At 43.0% G+C, this 17,138-nt stretch overlaps 1 protein-coding gene across 12 annotated transcripts in view; it reads right to left on the reverse strand.

Moving 5' to 3' along the window:
• Positions 1–16,398, reverse strand: part of ptprt (protein tyrosine phosphatase receptor type T) — a 527,216-nt gene extending 510,818 nt beyond the window's left edge. For 10 of the 12 annotated variants that reach the window (XM_078171458.1, XM_078171456.1, XM_078171452.1 and 7 more), the window contains exon 1: positions 16,074–16,394. In XM_078171458.1, coding sequence (XP_078027584.1) covers positions 16,074–16,161 — 88 coding nt within the window. In that variant the 5' untranslated portion in view covers positions 16,162–16,394. Of the gene's footprint in view, positions 1–16,073 lie in introns of all 12 variants that reach the window. The other 2 variants (XM_078171434.1, XM_078171419.1) reach the window with 1 other exon arrangement.
• Between the last annotated feature and the right edge of the window lie 740 nt (positions 16,399–17,138).

Raw genomic sequence — 17,138 nt, forward strand, 5'->3', positions numbered from 1 at the left:
AACTTTATATTCTCTTTTAATTACTTTCCCTCTGTCTCCTCGTCTTCCTGCTCTAGTTCTGTGCAATTTCCCATGAGAAAAACATTTTTACACCCGTCTAACTCCTCTCAAAGTTTATTTTCCCTGAAGCATCAGTACAATATATTTACACTATATACTGCATTATATATTTTATACTTCTTTCCTTTGTTTCTTTCTCCTGTCATCTGACTATTTCTCCTGACCATAATTCCCTTTCCTCTCCAACTCTTATGCACCTTTTTTAGTACCCGTACTCATCGTCCTCCGCTTATCTGGGTCCGGGTCGCGGGGGCAGCAGCCTCAGCAAAGAAGCCCAGACAGTCCTCTCCCCAGCCACTTCTGTCAGCTCTTCCGCGGGAACCCCGAGGCGTTCCCAGGCCAGCCGGGTGATGTAGTCCCTCCAGCATGTCCTGGGGCGGCCCCGAGGTCTCCTCCCGGTTGAACATGCCTGGAATACCTCCCAAGGGAGGCGTCCGAAAGGCATCCTTACCAGATGCCCGAACCACCTCAACTGGCTCCTCTCGATGTGGAGGAGCAGCGGCTTTACTCCGAGTCCCTCCCGGATGTCCGAGCTCCTCACCCTATCTCTACGGCTGAGCCCAGCCACCCTGCGGAGGAAACTCATTTCGGCCGCTTGTACTCACGATCTCGTTCTTTCGGTCGCTACCCAGAGCTCGTGACCATAGGTGAGGGTTGGAACGTAGATCGACAGGTAAATCAAGAGCTTCGCTTTTTGGCTAAGCTCCCTTTTCACCACAACGGACCGGTTAAGCGCCTGCATCACTGCTGATGCCGCCCCAATCTGCCTGTCAATCTCCCGCTCCATCCTACCCTCACTCGTGAACAAGATCCCGAGATACTTAAACTCCTCCACCTGAGGAAGGACTTCACCCCCGACCTGGAGTGGGCAACCATGGACCATGGCCTCAGACTTGGAGGTGCTGATTCTCATCCCAGCCACTTGTGAAATATTCTCCTTGGCCCAATACAGGAGGCATCTCACTTTGCTTTAAGTCCAGGTTCGTCCCCTCAAGATTTGGGTAGCAAACGCACAAACAGGCAACTATGTAAACAACGAAATGACACATAAAATGGTACCTGTGATTGCTGGATGGTGTTCACACCAAAAATGAACTGTTTCAGAGCTGACTCGATGGGCAGCCTGCGACCACCCTGTCAAGGCAGACCAGACAATGCTTATTTGGTCCACACCAGCATTCAAATGTGATGTTCACACCAACCTAAAAGAACTGCACCAAAAGAGCTCCAGGGTTTAGTCAAAGCGGACTAAGCAAAGTTGGTGTGAACGCACTCCAAGAGTTTAGAGTCATGGTAGCCCTGTGAAGCTGCACTTAGACACAACAGTGCTTTGAGCTAAATTCGAATGTCACCATATTGACATGCTCAGGATCACAATGCTAACTGCTGAATTTTTAGCAGGTTGTCTTAGCATAGTACTAAACAGAAAGGTATTTGCCAAAGTATCATTTAAACCGTCCATCTATGTTTAAATTAATTGTTTAAGTAACATTTGTTGTACTCTAGCCACGCCGTGTACCATTGTTCTGTTATTATTGTATGTAATGTTTGTGCTCTAAACCATGTGATATGGTCTTGAGTCAATAACATGAACGAATGAAAGAGTAACTCAAACTGATTTGTTTTGTTGGTATTTGATTACAGTAGTCAACAAATCAACCAAAACTATAAATGTCAGCCTCATGATGGAGATACGTGAAAAGTTGCGTAATCATCAAAGAAATCCATCAAATAGGTGTTGAGCTATTTCAATGGAGAAGTTAAAATTTTGACCTGCTATGGTGCTGGGAGAAAAGTCATAGGACAATAAGGTGCAATATCCAGGGCAGAAAAATGAGGCCAACCTGGAAGTGCCAAAACTGCAGTTTCTCTAATGACCACTTGAGGCTGGCTCCAAGAGTGAGTCAGTCTCCATAGACCCCCATGTTAAAATGCCAAACTTTACAGCAGAAATAAACATGTTTACAGCCTGGTACAGAAAAACATTTTTGTTCTCTTTAGCTAACTGACAGCTGTAGGCCTACAGGGGTGAGTTTTGAAAAGTCGCTACCAAGACAAAAATGCTGATTAGGTAGCATAATCATGGCATAACTCCAGATTCACAGAGTATCGGTATAGCTGTTGCTATTTCAGTTTGTTTACAGTTCATGAAAGTTAATTGTAACATTTTGGTTGCCTAAAAAGTCTTGTTAAGGGTTTGGTTGCACTAAAAAACCCTCTAAGGAGTCAGATGTTCAGTTTTTCTGGTAAGCAAATTTTGTTTTAATGGTTTTAAGCCTGTTTTTTGCTTAAAATTAGCATTAGCATCATCACAGTTAACCCTGACGAATGTGAATGCACCATGCTAACCAAGCGAGCAGCTAGCATAAGGATTAGCTCCACCCTCTCCTCAAAATAATTCCAGCTCCAAAAATCCAAGATGGTGACAGTCAAAATGTCAGTACACTTAATATGTTGTTGTTAATATGTCTGTACACAATTTCCTGGAAATCCACTGAAAGTTTCTTCTTTTAGAAATTTCACTTGAAACCTAAAAACTATTGAGGATTCAGGACCATAGCCCAAAGAGGCATTTTGATAAGGGCAAGAAACACAAGGTCAGACAGGCTGGACAGCTTGGGTAATAATTTAATGTTTGTCTTCATTTGTTTTTTTCTAATATATTTTGCTCACCTGACAGCAGGATTTTGGACTTATTTTTTTGTAACATCACTGCAGATCCGAGCAGTTTAGAGCACTCAAATATACCCTCGTTGTAATAAACTCGAATTATCATTTAATGGGTCACAACAGCCCATCAATCCTGTTTTGGTAAAGTTTCATTCGGACATTTTGAGTTTCACACAAAGCGTTTTTTCATAAACCAGTTGAGAGTGGCTCTGACAGTGACTCTGACTACATCTGTGAATCCTCTGGGTAAGACTTCCCACACAGTCTGACATAAATCAAATTTAGCCACTGTGAGAATAAAGTGAATGATGCTCGGATATCATCTAATATCTTCTCGTTCCCCTCTCCTCCATTACTCCATTTATTACCTTCCCCCCTCTACCCACACTTATTTGTCTGATTTCCTTCTTTATTTTCTATCTGCCATCCATCCTCTCACTCTTGTCGTCCCTCCCTCCTCATTCTCCTCCCCCTCTCTCCTCCCAAGCTTGTTGATTCAGCCGACTAAGCAGGCTCTCAGTCTCACTTGCCTAACATCTTCTATTAAATATGGATTAATTACTTCGAAACCTTGTTAAGCTTCGTTAAGACCTCTTGCATTAATCAGCAGTTATTTTAATTAGAGGAAAGGAAGTTTTTAATGTGCTGCGCCGTGTATGTTTTACACCTCCGACATTCTAATCAGCTCAATCACGACTTGATTTGTCCCCAAGTTTGTTTAGCAATTTGAGACTTTGAGAATGGAACGTAACCTTTACCCAGCCTGAGGAGGTTGACTGAGCATGTGCCCTCTTCTTCACCAGTGTCTTGCCAAGTTACTCAAACTGGAGTTCTGGAAAGGGCTCCTGTAATGAATATTGGCTCCGCGTTCACCAGCTCGCTCTGATTTTCCTTGGTAGATCCGAAACTGAACCTTCAAACTTGTAGTCACATGCTTACATCTGATTTGTAGCTACTGCGTTCTACAAAAATGTGATTTAGCTTTTCGGACAAGCTCCAATAACCAGGAAAACCAATTATACCCATTTTTAGGAGGTAATGAGAAAAACAAGTGGATCAGTCGTTCAACGAAGGGCCAAAAACAACCTGCATTTAAGACCTCTATCAGCCATGGTAATTATAACTCTGTTGGTAGCAATGTTAATTGTACTCACAAAAATTAAGACAAAAAAGATTTCGTCATTGAAAAATGACAAAAATGAGAGGATGACAAGCTAAAAATAGATCTTGATAATCAAAACTAAGACAAAATCTGTATTTCATTTTCATTTTCATTTTGATGAATATGTACACGGTGAACTATCGGACATTGAAAGCCGAGAGCAGCCGTGCTTGCCATGATCTTCAAATGTCGTATGAGCAACAGGCTGGCAAATTCCAGTAAATAGTCTGTGACAGCATGTTTCGCTAGCCAGCAAAAACACTCACACTGGAGCAGCGTCAGTCGTTGGTGCAAGTTGTGAGCTGTAATTCACCAGTAAATAATCAGCTGTGTGTCTGACTGTGGGTGGTGGAGCTGCTGAATGGATTTGAGGAGTTTGTTAATTGCAGCAGTGGCTGTTAGCAGCTCTGCTCGTTAACCACTGAACGGCAGCAGAGCAAGCAGCCATCGTCCGCCTTCACAGCTGATCCCCTACAGGACTCCACTCAGTCCACAGTTGTCAAAATTAACGCAGGCTGGGAGCAAAAGAGGAAGTAGTTTGATGATGTTATGAAGCCACAGAGGTTGGGGTGGATGTATGGGTCAGACAGTGCTTTTCTGTCGTTCTAGAGGGCATAGACCAACATGGACATTTGGGGACTTGTGTTGGCCTTTGCATAAGTCCCACCTTGGCTCTGTAGGAAACTGTGGACTTGGTATTGAAACTTCTGTAATACAAATCATTTTCCCTAGCCTTGCATTGTCTGGAACCTCTTAGTTAATTTTTGATTTCAAGTGGACGTTATCAACAGGTGCAGAACAAAACACCTCTGGACACAATTGGATAGACTTAAGAATAATGAGAACAATGGAACAAGTGATGTAGCGCTGAGTGACACATGCCAGTTGGGGTGGTGCTTGGTCCGATTTCAAGCAGAAAAAAAATGGCAGCCTGGTCACGAACTTTCTCAAATTACAGCTAAACAGTGCACTGAAATGTGTTTCTGAATACATTTCAGGTCGGAAATAGGCAACGCAGTAACAGAATCTTGATTCATATCTGATAGGCGTGATCTGAGTTTTGAGAGCCAGTATTGCGCTGGACAGAACAGATGGATGCAATTACAGCCAATCAGAGAAGCGAAATGTGTGACCCTTCAAATCTGGACCGGTGAAGTTCCTCTGTCAATTAGTGTACCAAACCCGCCCCATTGGATAAATGGTTGTGAGTGGCCTCGCTAGAAATCTGTCTGTACAGAAGAGGGACCAGACGCATCTGCCAGAGCAAATAAAACATGAGCTTGCAGATTTGTCTGGTTCCCTGGCTACATTTTCTCGATAGATGTTTTCTAAATTATTGATGTTCTCAGTTATATGATAATAAAAGCAACTCTACAAGACTGCACACACCATTTTAAAACAGGGCTCTGTTCATCCTATATAAAAGGCGATTGATGTATTTTATTCAACCTTTTGTTTATTTCCTTAGATACGTCTTATGTCACTATACCTTATGTGTCTCTGTTCTGGTACAGCACCAGCCAAAAATTAACATTTCTCAAGCAACAATGTTTCGGGTTGGTGGGAACTCACTAAAGCTTATGAGCTTCTCTGGCAACTACTTATTGCAAATGGCATTCTGACAGATCATGAGGCAAACCTCAGATGCTTATACCCTCTGTTAATAAGAAGTGCCATTATTGCAAATGTTCAAATTCCTTTAAATTACACCATTTCCAAGATGGTACACAACTCACATTAGTCACCAAAAACTGTTGTAACTTCTGACAGCTTGGATGTGACACAGAACTTGTTCATGTTTGTTTAATTCCATATGAACGTGCAGTCAAAGTGCAATAAAAGATGGGAGATGAACATCTGCACCATCCTGCCCTGAGGCTAAAGCCTCCGCAGGATAAAAACAAAAACATTTTCCACCTCATTTATGCCTGCCAGCATTCAACTGCTGAATCTTGTCTGGGATGCTATTATGCTCTTCCAAGGCTGAGGTTTCTGGATGTGCTGTTGTATCATTTGCAACCGCTGTATAATTTATGGGCTGCTGCAAAATTATCCCTGTATAATTTATGTAACGAACAAATTAATTGTAATTAATGGTCCAACCTATTATTATGAATGTGTCAGTGTCCAGCAGGCATATATTTTATTTAGGCTTTTACTGCTAAGCAGATGCCTGGCAAAGTGTTGGTGATGGTTTCTGCCGCTGTGGCGGTTACTGTTGAACACTGAGTGAATGCTCTGTCCTTTAAAGTAAGAATATAACTGTGTGTTTATAAAAGACATTCAAAGTCCATGGTCTCTACTACATTATAGGGAAGGAAGTGAATTACATCTGAAGATGATCCGTGCCAATATGCCAATATTGGTTATATCTATGTCATGATGCATTGATGATGTTGGGGAGTAAACAGTTACATGTAGCGGAGTTACGAAAATAAATTACAAAAATAATGTAATTGTAACCAATTATGGAGATTACTCAGCGAATACCGATTTTTTTTCTTTTTCAGTAAAAACCTTACATGTAGAATATAACATGAGTTTCATAAGGCCTTCTCTTGGCATATTTGCCAAAGCCATTGGGACAAATTCAAGCGCAACATTTCTGCACTATGTTTTTAGGACTTTTCAGCTTTATTACCCAGTTTAAAGCATTTGTTAGAAGTTAAAATATTTGGGTTTTAACGGGGTAACTAGTTATCTGTAACCTATAACATGTCAAAAGTAACCTTCCCCCCATCAGCATGGAACTCAAGTTTTGTGTAGTTTTGCGTGGCCATGTCTGGAAGCGCACAATATCTTTCTGCTATAGGGGGGAACGGTTCTGGCTTGTTTGTATTTCTTAAAACACCCCATTCTCACTATGAAGTCGTCAAAATCCAGTGATTAGTCAGTGATAACCGGCGTCAGACACAGATGAAAGAAGCTGTTCTTTCATGTTGGCACGATTAACGCTAACCCTAATCCAGCTCTCCCCCAGAAGGCTAGTGTTCGCTTCCCGTAAGATTATAAAGCCAAACCCTGTTTTCATTTCCTAAAGTCAACCACATGTGTGTATTGGACAAACGTAACCACATTTGTTTTTTTGTTGAAAGAAAAAACGTCAATTCCTGATGTCGTACCAATGTAATGCATTTATTTTGAAAGAGACTGTATGCAAACTTGACACAGCATCCCAGAACATCAACAACCAACACACCCTGGTTACCTTGTCATCGTATCTCGACGTGGAAAGTTCATGACCAAAGGCTGGTGTAAAGGTTGAGGTAGGAGGCAGAATGTGTTGCCAATCACAGGTGTCTTGGACTGTGTTAAGCCCAGGATGCAGTGATGGTATATTTTAGTTCTGGAGGAGCTCACTGGATCCTTTAAACCACAGACGGTTTGCTGGCGGTTTGTGGCTCGAGCAGAACATTATAACGATGATGTCAAAGAAGCTCATGTGAAGTGAGGTGGATCAGTACGTTGGTGAAGTCACTGTCACTCCAACATCCTGCTGCCAGGGTAAAAAGATATGGGAAATCAACTTCAACTGGCCGTGTCAGAAAATGGATCACCATTGGACATGAGAGTCCTGCGAGACAGAGTCTGGGCTTTTCCAAGGTTGTAGATCTTCCCAACAATTCACATACACAACAAAACAGGCAAGCTTTACTGCGCAATCCAGATCTGCGTCAAGACTTGCCATTTTAAGGGTCGCCAGTGGCAGGTTTATGGCCAAAGTCTGCATCCAGTGAGTCAGCAGCAGTGAGGAAAGCGTGAATACTCCTACTTTAAAAATATGTGTAGCTATCCAACACATCTTAATCTTTATTAAACTAATTTCAAACCGTGTTTATTTTTTTAACATATCCAGTTGTTTATGGTTCTAATCGTTCTATCATATTGACAAACATCACATGAGTAGGCCCAGTGAATCATAGTGTTTGCAAATATTATCGTCATTCTGAGACAGACTGTACTCATTTCACCAAATATCCTCACACCATTTAAGAAAGTGTCGTCTGTAGCACTAATGGATGAATGCTTGCACATCTTGAATAGCTGCAGCTGTAAGTTTGTTTCCTCTGAGTCGTGTGTGCAGAGCTGGCTCTGTTGATGCGCCGGGCAAATTCGCCCTCAGGGCCACTAAATATCAATTTTTCTTGTCTTTCCATTAGATGTGTGTTTCAAAGCCACGTTATTGTTCACTGCTCATAGTATCTCATTCGGTTTTCAACTGTCAAATATCCCCGTGGCAGACACAACTGTCAGTCTGACACCATATTCCATCACTGGAGAACTCACAGTTGTTTGCCTCCTGCAGGGAAATAACTTTGTTGTTTTCAGGCAGTAACTTTGATAACTGGCCATGAGCTTCCAGACAAAAACCATTTCTATCAAAGCATGCAGAGGGAGGATTATAGTGTGTTTCATCGGTGACAACAGTAAAGTAGTTTTACTTTTCTTTCTCCTTTTTGCGAGCCAGAACCAACATTTACAAATGACATTCTCGTCTACTTTAGGTTTATTAAGCTGACATTGACAGTCAACCGCTCACTGTTTGATAACTCATATCAGCTTTTATTACAGCAACATTTCAGACCACAATGAATTAAATTCACTGAGATCGCAGAGGTAAATAAAGTCCACGTGCATCTTTCACACAGTTTAACTTTGACACCCTAATTTGCACCTTGAGCAACTGTAAACTATCTTGACAGTGCTGATCTTTGAGGGAATGGATAATCAGACAATCCAAAACAGAATTTACCATATTAGCTATGAGCAAGAGATGTGGCATATTTGAGATCTGTCCTGAGACAGGGGTGGATGGTACAAATATGTGCCTTGGATAAGCATTGTTAACTTAGGCTGCTTTCAGACCTAGAGTCGTCTCCTTTGGTCTGAATCAGGGACTCATGTTGTTCCAAAGTTGTATAATTGCCTGGAGTTGGTTCGTGTTCTCACGGCAGCATTTACAAGCGGACCAGATCAAATGCCTTGTGTGAGAAAGCTGCTCTTGATTGGTCAGAATTTCCAAGTGGGAAAAATCCAGGAAGTAAAGCGAACGTTGAAGAAGAGTACACTTGCAAGATAAATGTGACACTTTCTAATGTCACAATGGAGGGACAACTACGCAGGTTGATTTTAGCGCTGCTCATCGTGGACTATATTGCTGTCATTGTTCATTTTAGTCAAACCATACAGTTTGAAAGCAGTTGCAGTTATTGTCATGCACAGATACAGTGATGAGGACAATGGATCCTCTACACAGAGGCCCCCAGAAAGGTTGTGGGAGGAGGAGTCAGATGAGGTCCAGATCTCCACTCCATCGCTTGGAGCCCTGGAGAACAGGAAACGACCCCAACACTGCCCCACAAATCAGCTGGTTCATGCCAAGTGCCACGTATTTGTATATAGTTTGATTACATCTCAGTTTTACCTCTTACGGTACATTTGCACTATTGGAACTCTGGGAATACAAAGCACTGGTGTAGCTCTTTGTGTAATTTTGCACATAGTTTGTATTGAAGAGTTGCAGCTGACAAGGTGAAAAACACCTGTTTTTTTATGGGAAATATTTGTATATAGTTTTACTATATCTTCATTTTACTTTTATATGTTCATATTTGCAACCTATGTTTACTTTTTCAAGTTCTAAGAAAAGTTCATTGAGCATGTTGGTGGTTTCTATTGTAATAAAGAGCATGTTTTTTTAAATTCGGATTTTGATGTATTTTGTGGCCCAATATGTTAATAAAGGAGGTTAAAGTGAAAAAATAATTGTCAGATCATATAGGTGAAGTTGTGCAGGAAAAAACAATACCAAACATGGGTATGGTAAACATTTTTGTTATGTGGTATATAAAGGCAAAATCAAAAGTATTCATAAACAGCCAAAATAGGCTCAGACCCCAAATGGATGATTAATTTTATGCCTTTTTAAAATCAAATTTGAAGGCACAGTTGCATTGCCAGTGAATTAACATGACTTCCGGTAAAACCACATCCACTTTCATTCTTTAATCTGAATACAGAGACAGATAATGACGTCTCTGTAATCCTCTACTCACAGCCCAGCTAGCTTTGAGGGTCATCGTGGCGGCTGGTGTTAGCATCTCCCAGCTAGTCATCCTGGTTAGTCTGCCAACAACAGCTGCACGCCAACTACCTGTGCACGTAGTCCTCTATGTCAACGAGTATCCAGCGCTAATGACTTCATGCATGGGAGCGTGCGAATATATTTCTCAGTGTCACTGTCTGGTGTTACCGGGCACTAATACTGCACCTCACACACTCCCGCACAAACACACTTTTTCTCTCTAAATGCATCATCGACTGCAGAAAAGTGCTCTCTCTCACTCTTTCCAGCTTCTCTCTCTTTCAGCTCCAATACCCACTTTAACGTTCATTCAGTACCCAACTCTGCCTCTCTCTCTCTCACACACACACACACACACACACACAGACACACGCGACGCCCCGGCACTCAGCATGCCCTGCTATTAGGCTGTCAGTTAGTCAGGCCAATAGAATAAGTGCCGTGGATTAGGCAGACACACACACACACACACACACACACACACACAGTGAGGGAGGATGGACAGCATACTAAACAGAGCGGGGCACGAGGTGACAGACATCCTGTCATAAAGCTCTCTCTCACTCCAACACACACACACGCAGCAGAGGAAACAATTATAGCCACTCAGGCAGTCGATAACAGTGAGACATAATCAACTTAGTGTCATTCTTTTTTCCTTCTCTTGACCTCACGTCATCCTTTGTCTTTGTCATTTCCGCCAACCACTCGTCCTTTGCTCTTCCTTCTGCTCTCCTGTCTTCCTCCCCTCCTCCTCATCCTTGCCTCGTCTAGACAGGAGTGATGAACGAGGCAACAGACGACAAGACTATCTCTTTTACCACAGTCTCGTCCTTTCGCCTTCTCTTTGCCTTCTCCTTCCTCCTCCTCTTCTCCTCCTTCCTGTCTGGCTCTATCCTTGTCTCCTATTTCTTCCACCTCAAGGTCCTCGTCTCCTTGCTCCATTCACTTTGTGCTCTTTTCTGTCTCCTTCATCGTTTTTCCTCTCTTCTCCTTCACTTGCTTCCTCTTTCCTTGCCTCTGCACTCCTCTCCTTCCTTCTTTGTTTCCTTTTCTTTTCCTACACCCCATTCCCATTATCCCCTCATCTCCTTTCTCCCCTCCTCTTCGTTCAATCACCTCTTTGCTCACACCTTTCCATCCTGCTTCCTTTCCTTTTCTCTCTTACGCTTAGTTTTCCTCCTCCTCTACTCTCCCCTCCTCTCAAATTTTAACTTCTCCATTCCTTGCCCCCCTTACCTCCTCCTCCTCTCATTGTCTTTCCTGCTCCCTCCCTCCATGCTTCCCCTGCTCCTCTTCTCTCTGCTCACCTTTACCTTTCCTCCCTCCGACTCTCCTCTGTTTGTATGACACGTCTCTCTCTGTGTCTCACAGTCGCATGAATCATGACACACACACGCTCTTCTAATCACATAAAGGGCTCTATAATTGGGGAATTGGAGGCTGTTGATTTGATCAAAGCCAAAGACTTCTCCGCGTCCCTCCAACATGTCAACACACTGGGCGAACGAGTCAAGGAGAGACAGAGGGAGAGAGAGCGACGCGTGGTCACTCGCTTCATCTTTCTCCTTTTTGCACTCTTTCCCCTTCTGTCCTTACTGCCAAAGAAATCTAATTAAGTGGAATATAAATTGTAAATTGGTTTCCCTGAAAGCACACACACACACACACACACACACACACACACCTCAACGCCCTAGTCGTCACCTCCAGATCCGACCGGATGTTCAACAATTAGCGATCACTGGAGCTCAAAGGCATGGATCAGGAGCACAGCTGCACCCTGCACCCAGCACACACACACACACACACACACACACACACACACACACACACACACACACACTAGCAAGATGAAAAAGACAGCCTTGGGTAACACATGCCTTTGCTTTGTGCAACATAAAAGCTGTTGCAAATCCAAAGAAAGAGGCGTTTTTAAAGGGTTAGTTCAACCAAATGACCAAAAGGAAGTCCTCTTGTCAAAATGACGAAATAGAGTTTGTCAATTCTTTTCCAAAACGACCCAAATGAGTATTTTCGGACAGCCACTTCGAAATTTAAGATCGACTGGAAGTGTTTGATTTGGACTCTATTTTCTTTGCCCAGAGCCAGGCCAGCTGTTTCCAGTCTTTATGCCCAGCAGAGCTCACTGGCTGCTGGCTTTGGTTTCATATTTACGAGAATGGTATTAATCTCCTCATCTTACTCTCTGCAAGAGAGCACATATCTCAAAATGTTAACCACTGTCAAACTTCAATTAATAGCCTTTATAGGGCTTCTGTTCACTTAAATCAATGAAATCAACAGGCCTGTATTTGGGACAGGTCTTTAATTTAAAGCTTCAGATTATATATCAATTATGAGTCATTCATTTGATCCAGCTCTGACAGACAAAGCATCAGAGTTACAGCACTTTATCCTGTTATAGCAATCCTCACAACTTGGATGACTTTTTCTGAAAAACCATTTTGATTCTTTTGATCTGAGGACACTTACAGACTAAAGAAATATGAATAACTTACAGGGCAATCGAGGAATGGACACATAATTTGAAGTAGCAAACAAAAAAGAGCTGCTTAGCAACCAGACCAGGCGTGTAATTGAGACAAGCATCAAAATGCGTAGCCTCACTGAGCTACTAAAAGGGACTTGAAGTTTTATACTATTCCATTAAAGGTCTAGTTATGTTCAGGCAACTAAAACCACTTGGTTAAAGGTCCAGTTTGTAGGGTTTAGGGATGTATACTGGCAGAAATGGAATATAACATGAGAAGTATGTTTATAATCACCTGAAAAATAAGAATCACTGCATTTTTGTTACTTTAGAATGAGCCATTGATATCTACACAGGGAGCAGGTCCACCATGTTTCTACAGTAGCCCAGACTGACCAAACACTGGCTCCAGATCGGACCATTCACGTTTTCAGGTCGGCCGCAGTAGTTAGCAGCCTCTCTGGGACGAGCAGCTTCAGAAAAACACTTTTTTAAAAAATGCAAAATCGCTTTATTCAGTGTTTCACCAGTATTAGTCACCAGGTCTGTTTGTTTTGAAGAGAAGGAGACCTCTGTGGATAATTCAGCTCCTGCTAAAAATTTCAAAGATTTCAGAGATTCCGCTAAATCCCCCTAAATCTCACACACTGGACCTTTAAGTTTACTGCCTTCATAGTCAAAGAAAATCACAGACTGTTGGTGGGAGATGGTACACAAGTTTTTCTTACAGTGTGGCAGTCGAATACTTAAAAAGTCTCAAAAAACTAATAAAAGGATATTATTATTTTAAACTAGTGATATCAAGTCATGAAGATGCAGCTTCAGATTTATTTCCTGAGCTTTGGACATATCAGCACAGTAAAACTTTTGCCCCCAATTCAGCTTCACTTCAGTGAGGGAGACGGTGATGATGATGATGAGAGCAACATGATCTGAAAATTGAGCTGTTTGGCCGGGCAGACGCACGCACACACACACACACACACGTCCTGTATGAGGATGGCTGACAGGGCGATTAGAACTTCTACAAGATGTCAGTGAGACTGACAGACAGACAGACTCGGAGTGAGATCATTTTCTTCATCACTGGCTCTCAGTCTATTATCATTATAGCTGAATGAGCTCCTTCATTTTTTTTTTCTAAAAACAAAACCCAGCAGCTGGAATTGGAAAAGGGAGAAAGATTATTAGAACCTGGTCGCTCTGTGAACATGAGAGTGTGTGAGTGTGTGTGTTTGAGTATGTGTGAGAGACACAGACAGTGTGTGTGCGTGTGTGTGTGTGTGACGATGGATAGATCTGATGTACCAATATCGCCCCCCAACGGCACAGGAGCAAACAACAGCCAGCGAAACATCCCTGAGCTCTCTGTCCCTCTCAGTTTATCTGGAACACACACACACACACACACACACACACACACACACAGATACATACACGCGCTGCACAAACACACGCGCACACACTCCCCTATTAAATAACTGGTAACAACTAATGGTAAAGTGGATGCCAGGATGACACTACACATCCCAGCAGCACCCAGGTCTGACTTGTAAAAGATTATAAAGTGGGAATAAAAGTCTAAAACACACATCATCTCCAGGTTTAACCCGACCACATCCTCACGAGCCAAATGAGCAGCTGAGGCTCTGTTGCAATATTTACTATGAACCCACACACAGGAGCGGCTCTGGTTCATTCCTTATGTGGTTTTAAAACAGAGTTATCTCAGTTGGTGTCAATGCGCCGGGTTCAAAACACAAATCGTGTGTTTCAGGGTTCGATCCCGATATCCACGCACACATTTGGCCAAGTTCATACTTTTTATTTCACCATAAAGCGCACTGTAGCGGTTTCCTCCGCTGCACCATTACGCACGGAGAGTGGGGACGGCTGCTCCGCCGCGCTGCAGCCCGGAGCCGGAGCCAGAGACAGAGGGAGGGAGAGAGGGGAGGACTCAGTGTTTGGAGCCAGTCTTCCGCTCAAAGTGGGCTCTTTCTGCTGCCTTACAGGTCATGAATACCAAGCAGAAGGTGCCGAGAGAGGGGCAGACACAGAGCCGACAGGCTGCTGCCGCTGCAGGCGACGGCAAACATGACTGATTTAAAGAAAGGGAACTTGTGAAAATTGGGTCCCGCTGCAGGACACAATCACACCTCAGATGTGACGAGGTCTCATCTTTTATCACAGTCTTTAAAAACGGTTTCAACTCGTGGATCATGCGACACATCAGATTATAATCAGCCAGAGTTATAATGACACAACGCTTTATTTCTGGCTTTACAGTATTTATTTCACAATCATTAGCCCGCATGTTTCAACTCCTCAATAACCGCACTTAGGTTCCATCTCCAAATTATCTTCAATTTCATTTTGAGACATTTGTGTTTAATCAACGACTGAAGCCTTCTGGGTATGTGGGAGCAAACTTTATATCCACGCTGCTGCCTGGCTCGTTACGTCTGTCTGTCAAGCTCCAGTTTCTGGTGATTGATAATCGGAATCATCGCAGATTTGATCTAAAGCCGGGAAACTCTGCGAAGCCGCAAACTCTCCAAACCTCTGCGGCGCGTAACAAGTGCCAGAGGAGTGCTGGCTGCTGAGTGCCGTGCAGCGATGTTGCAGCGGACTGTGTGAGGACCCCGAAGCTACAACTCCGGGAGATGAAACTGGGCAGGTGCATATTTGCCTGAAATGATACAGCATCGGGTGCAGGTGCAGTTTGGAGGAGATGCAAATTAAAACGCGGGGTGTGTATCACATGTCAGTGTGGAAAAGTTGAATAAAAGCTTTTTAGGCTCTGGAAGGGAACGGATTTCTGTGAGTAACTTGCACACGTTATCCCACGACACCGCGGTAGAATGACGCTCGTGCGTGTTTACTATCAGACAAGACAAAATATTAATCACATCACAGGGTAAATAAATCAGGGGACGCCTTAACAGACAGTCCGCAGCTTAGCGCTCAGACGGAGCCAAGACGCACCGGTCCGCCCGCCTCCAAACACCCAGCGAGATCACAGCGAAATGTACCCGACATAAAACCGTCACATCCAAGTCACTTATTGACCCTCAACAACACACAGTCCACGCGTAAAAGCTTCATGGAGTAAAACATATAGGAGCGTTAAAAACTTCACACCAAACCTCCAGAGCGCGTTTCAGCTCTGTGAGGCAGACACAGATATGATGGTACAAATTCAGGCCAGCTGTCGCCTCAAAGTGTCAATGTCATCTGCGACATAAATCATCAATCACTCACTTGTTTATTTCCATAAACCACTGACTTGTGGTATTTTCACATCAAGATATTTCCTGCGCGCAAACACACAATAAATTCTCCTCCACAGCTGAGAATGTGCTCAAAACTGAGTTCAGGGTTCTTTTACCGTCACAGTGTCCAACAATATAACACATGCATTTAAACTGAGCTCCCGAAACGCACAAATCAACGTGCATGTCCACTTTATATTTCCATATGCGCCACCTCAGCGCCGTGGCATTTATTTAGACTCCAAAGAGAGCAGCAAAACGCACCAAAACATAGAAAATATCAGCAAGACAGTTTAAAAATCCAGCCTGTAATCAAACAAATCGCTTTACCTGGAAAGAATTGTCCGGCAGTAAATCCCAAAAGTACAAAGTAGAAGAAAGCTGCAGGCAAAACGAGAGAATAACTCCGTTTATCCATTTCTTCTCCTTCTTTTTCTTCTTGTTTTGTTCAGTGGTGCGGGTTATTTAACATACTCCCGTCTGGTCCTTAGACTGGGCTTCCGTAGTTGGGGACAGCTGGGGTGATAACAGTGAGAACAGGAATAAAATCCTCGCATTGGTGGATAAGAAGAGTCAGAAAGACACAAGTACAAGCAAAGAGAGAAGTTGGAGGCGAATAAGTAGCTGTCTCCTTTCCTTTCCTCTCCTCTCCTCCCGGGTCCGACAGAGCGAGTCTGTGCGTGTGCGTCAGAGCGCGCGTGTGTGTGTGCCGGAGAGTGTGTGACAGGGGGGTACAGTGTGTGTGTGTGCGCGCGCTCAGACGGTCTCTGACAGACTGACGTCTAGTTGGAGAGGAATGGAGAGCAGTGCGCACCACGCCGGGTGCCAGACACCCGCGTAAAGACGGGCGGATTGACGCGTGTGGGACTTCCGATCGTGAGTTTCAAAATAAAATCATGTAGCAGCAGAAGAGTAATGTAAGTCTCACAGAAGAAATAAGCCATAAAGCACCATGAAGATAAATACGATTTATATAAAGTGAAGGAAAATATGTGTGATGATGTTACTGGCTGTCAAATTGGACAAATGAAGGATGTTTATTCACAATGTAAAGAAGATATTAAATAACATATAATGCGTTTTCCAGGAAACAAAAGTCAACTTGATACTTCAAACAGACTTAAAGTACTCTAAGTAATTTGTCATAATATAAATTGTGGAAAGTTGAAACTTAAAATAGAGACTTGACAGTGAGGACATCAGTGACTGCAGCATGGAGCTGTGAGACAAAGCGCATGAAATTAAACAGTAATTGTTGCATTTTTACATAATTTATTTTGCAGCTTAACATCTTTTCCACGTTTACTTTAAGCCTACATACACACACCTTCCTGCTCTTTTCTAAACTGACCAGTTTCAGGCTTTTATTTGAAGGACCAGGCGCCAAATTTCCCA

The sequence above is a fragment of the Epinephelus lanceolatus genome, chromosome 1 (assembly GCF_041903045.1).
Source record: "Epinephelus lanceolatus isolate andai-2023 chromosome 1, ASM4190304v1, whole genome shotgun sequence".
Taxonomy (NCBI): Eukaryota; Metazoa; Chordata; class Actinopteri; order Perciformes; family Serranidae; genus Epinephelus; species Epinephelus lanceolatus.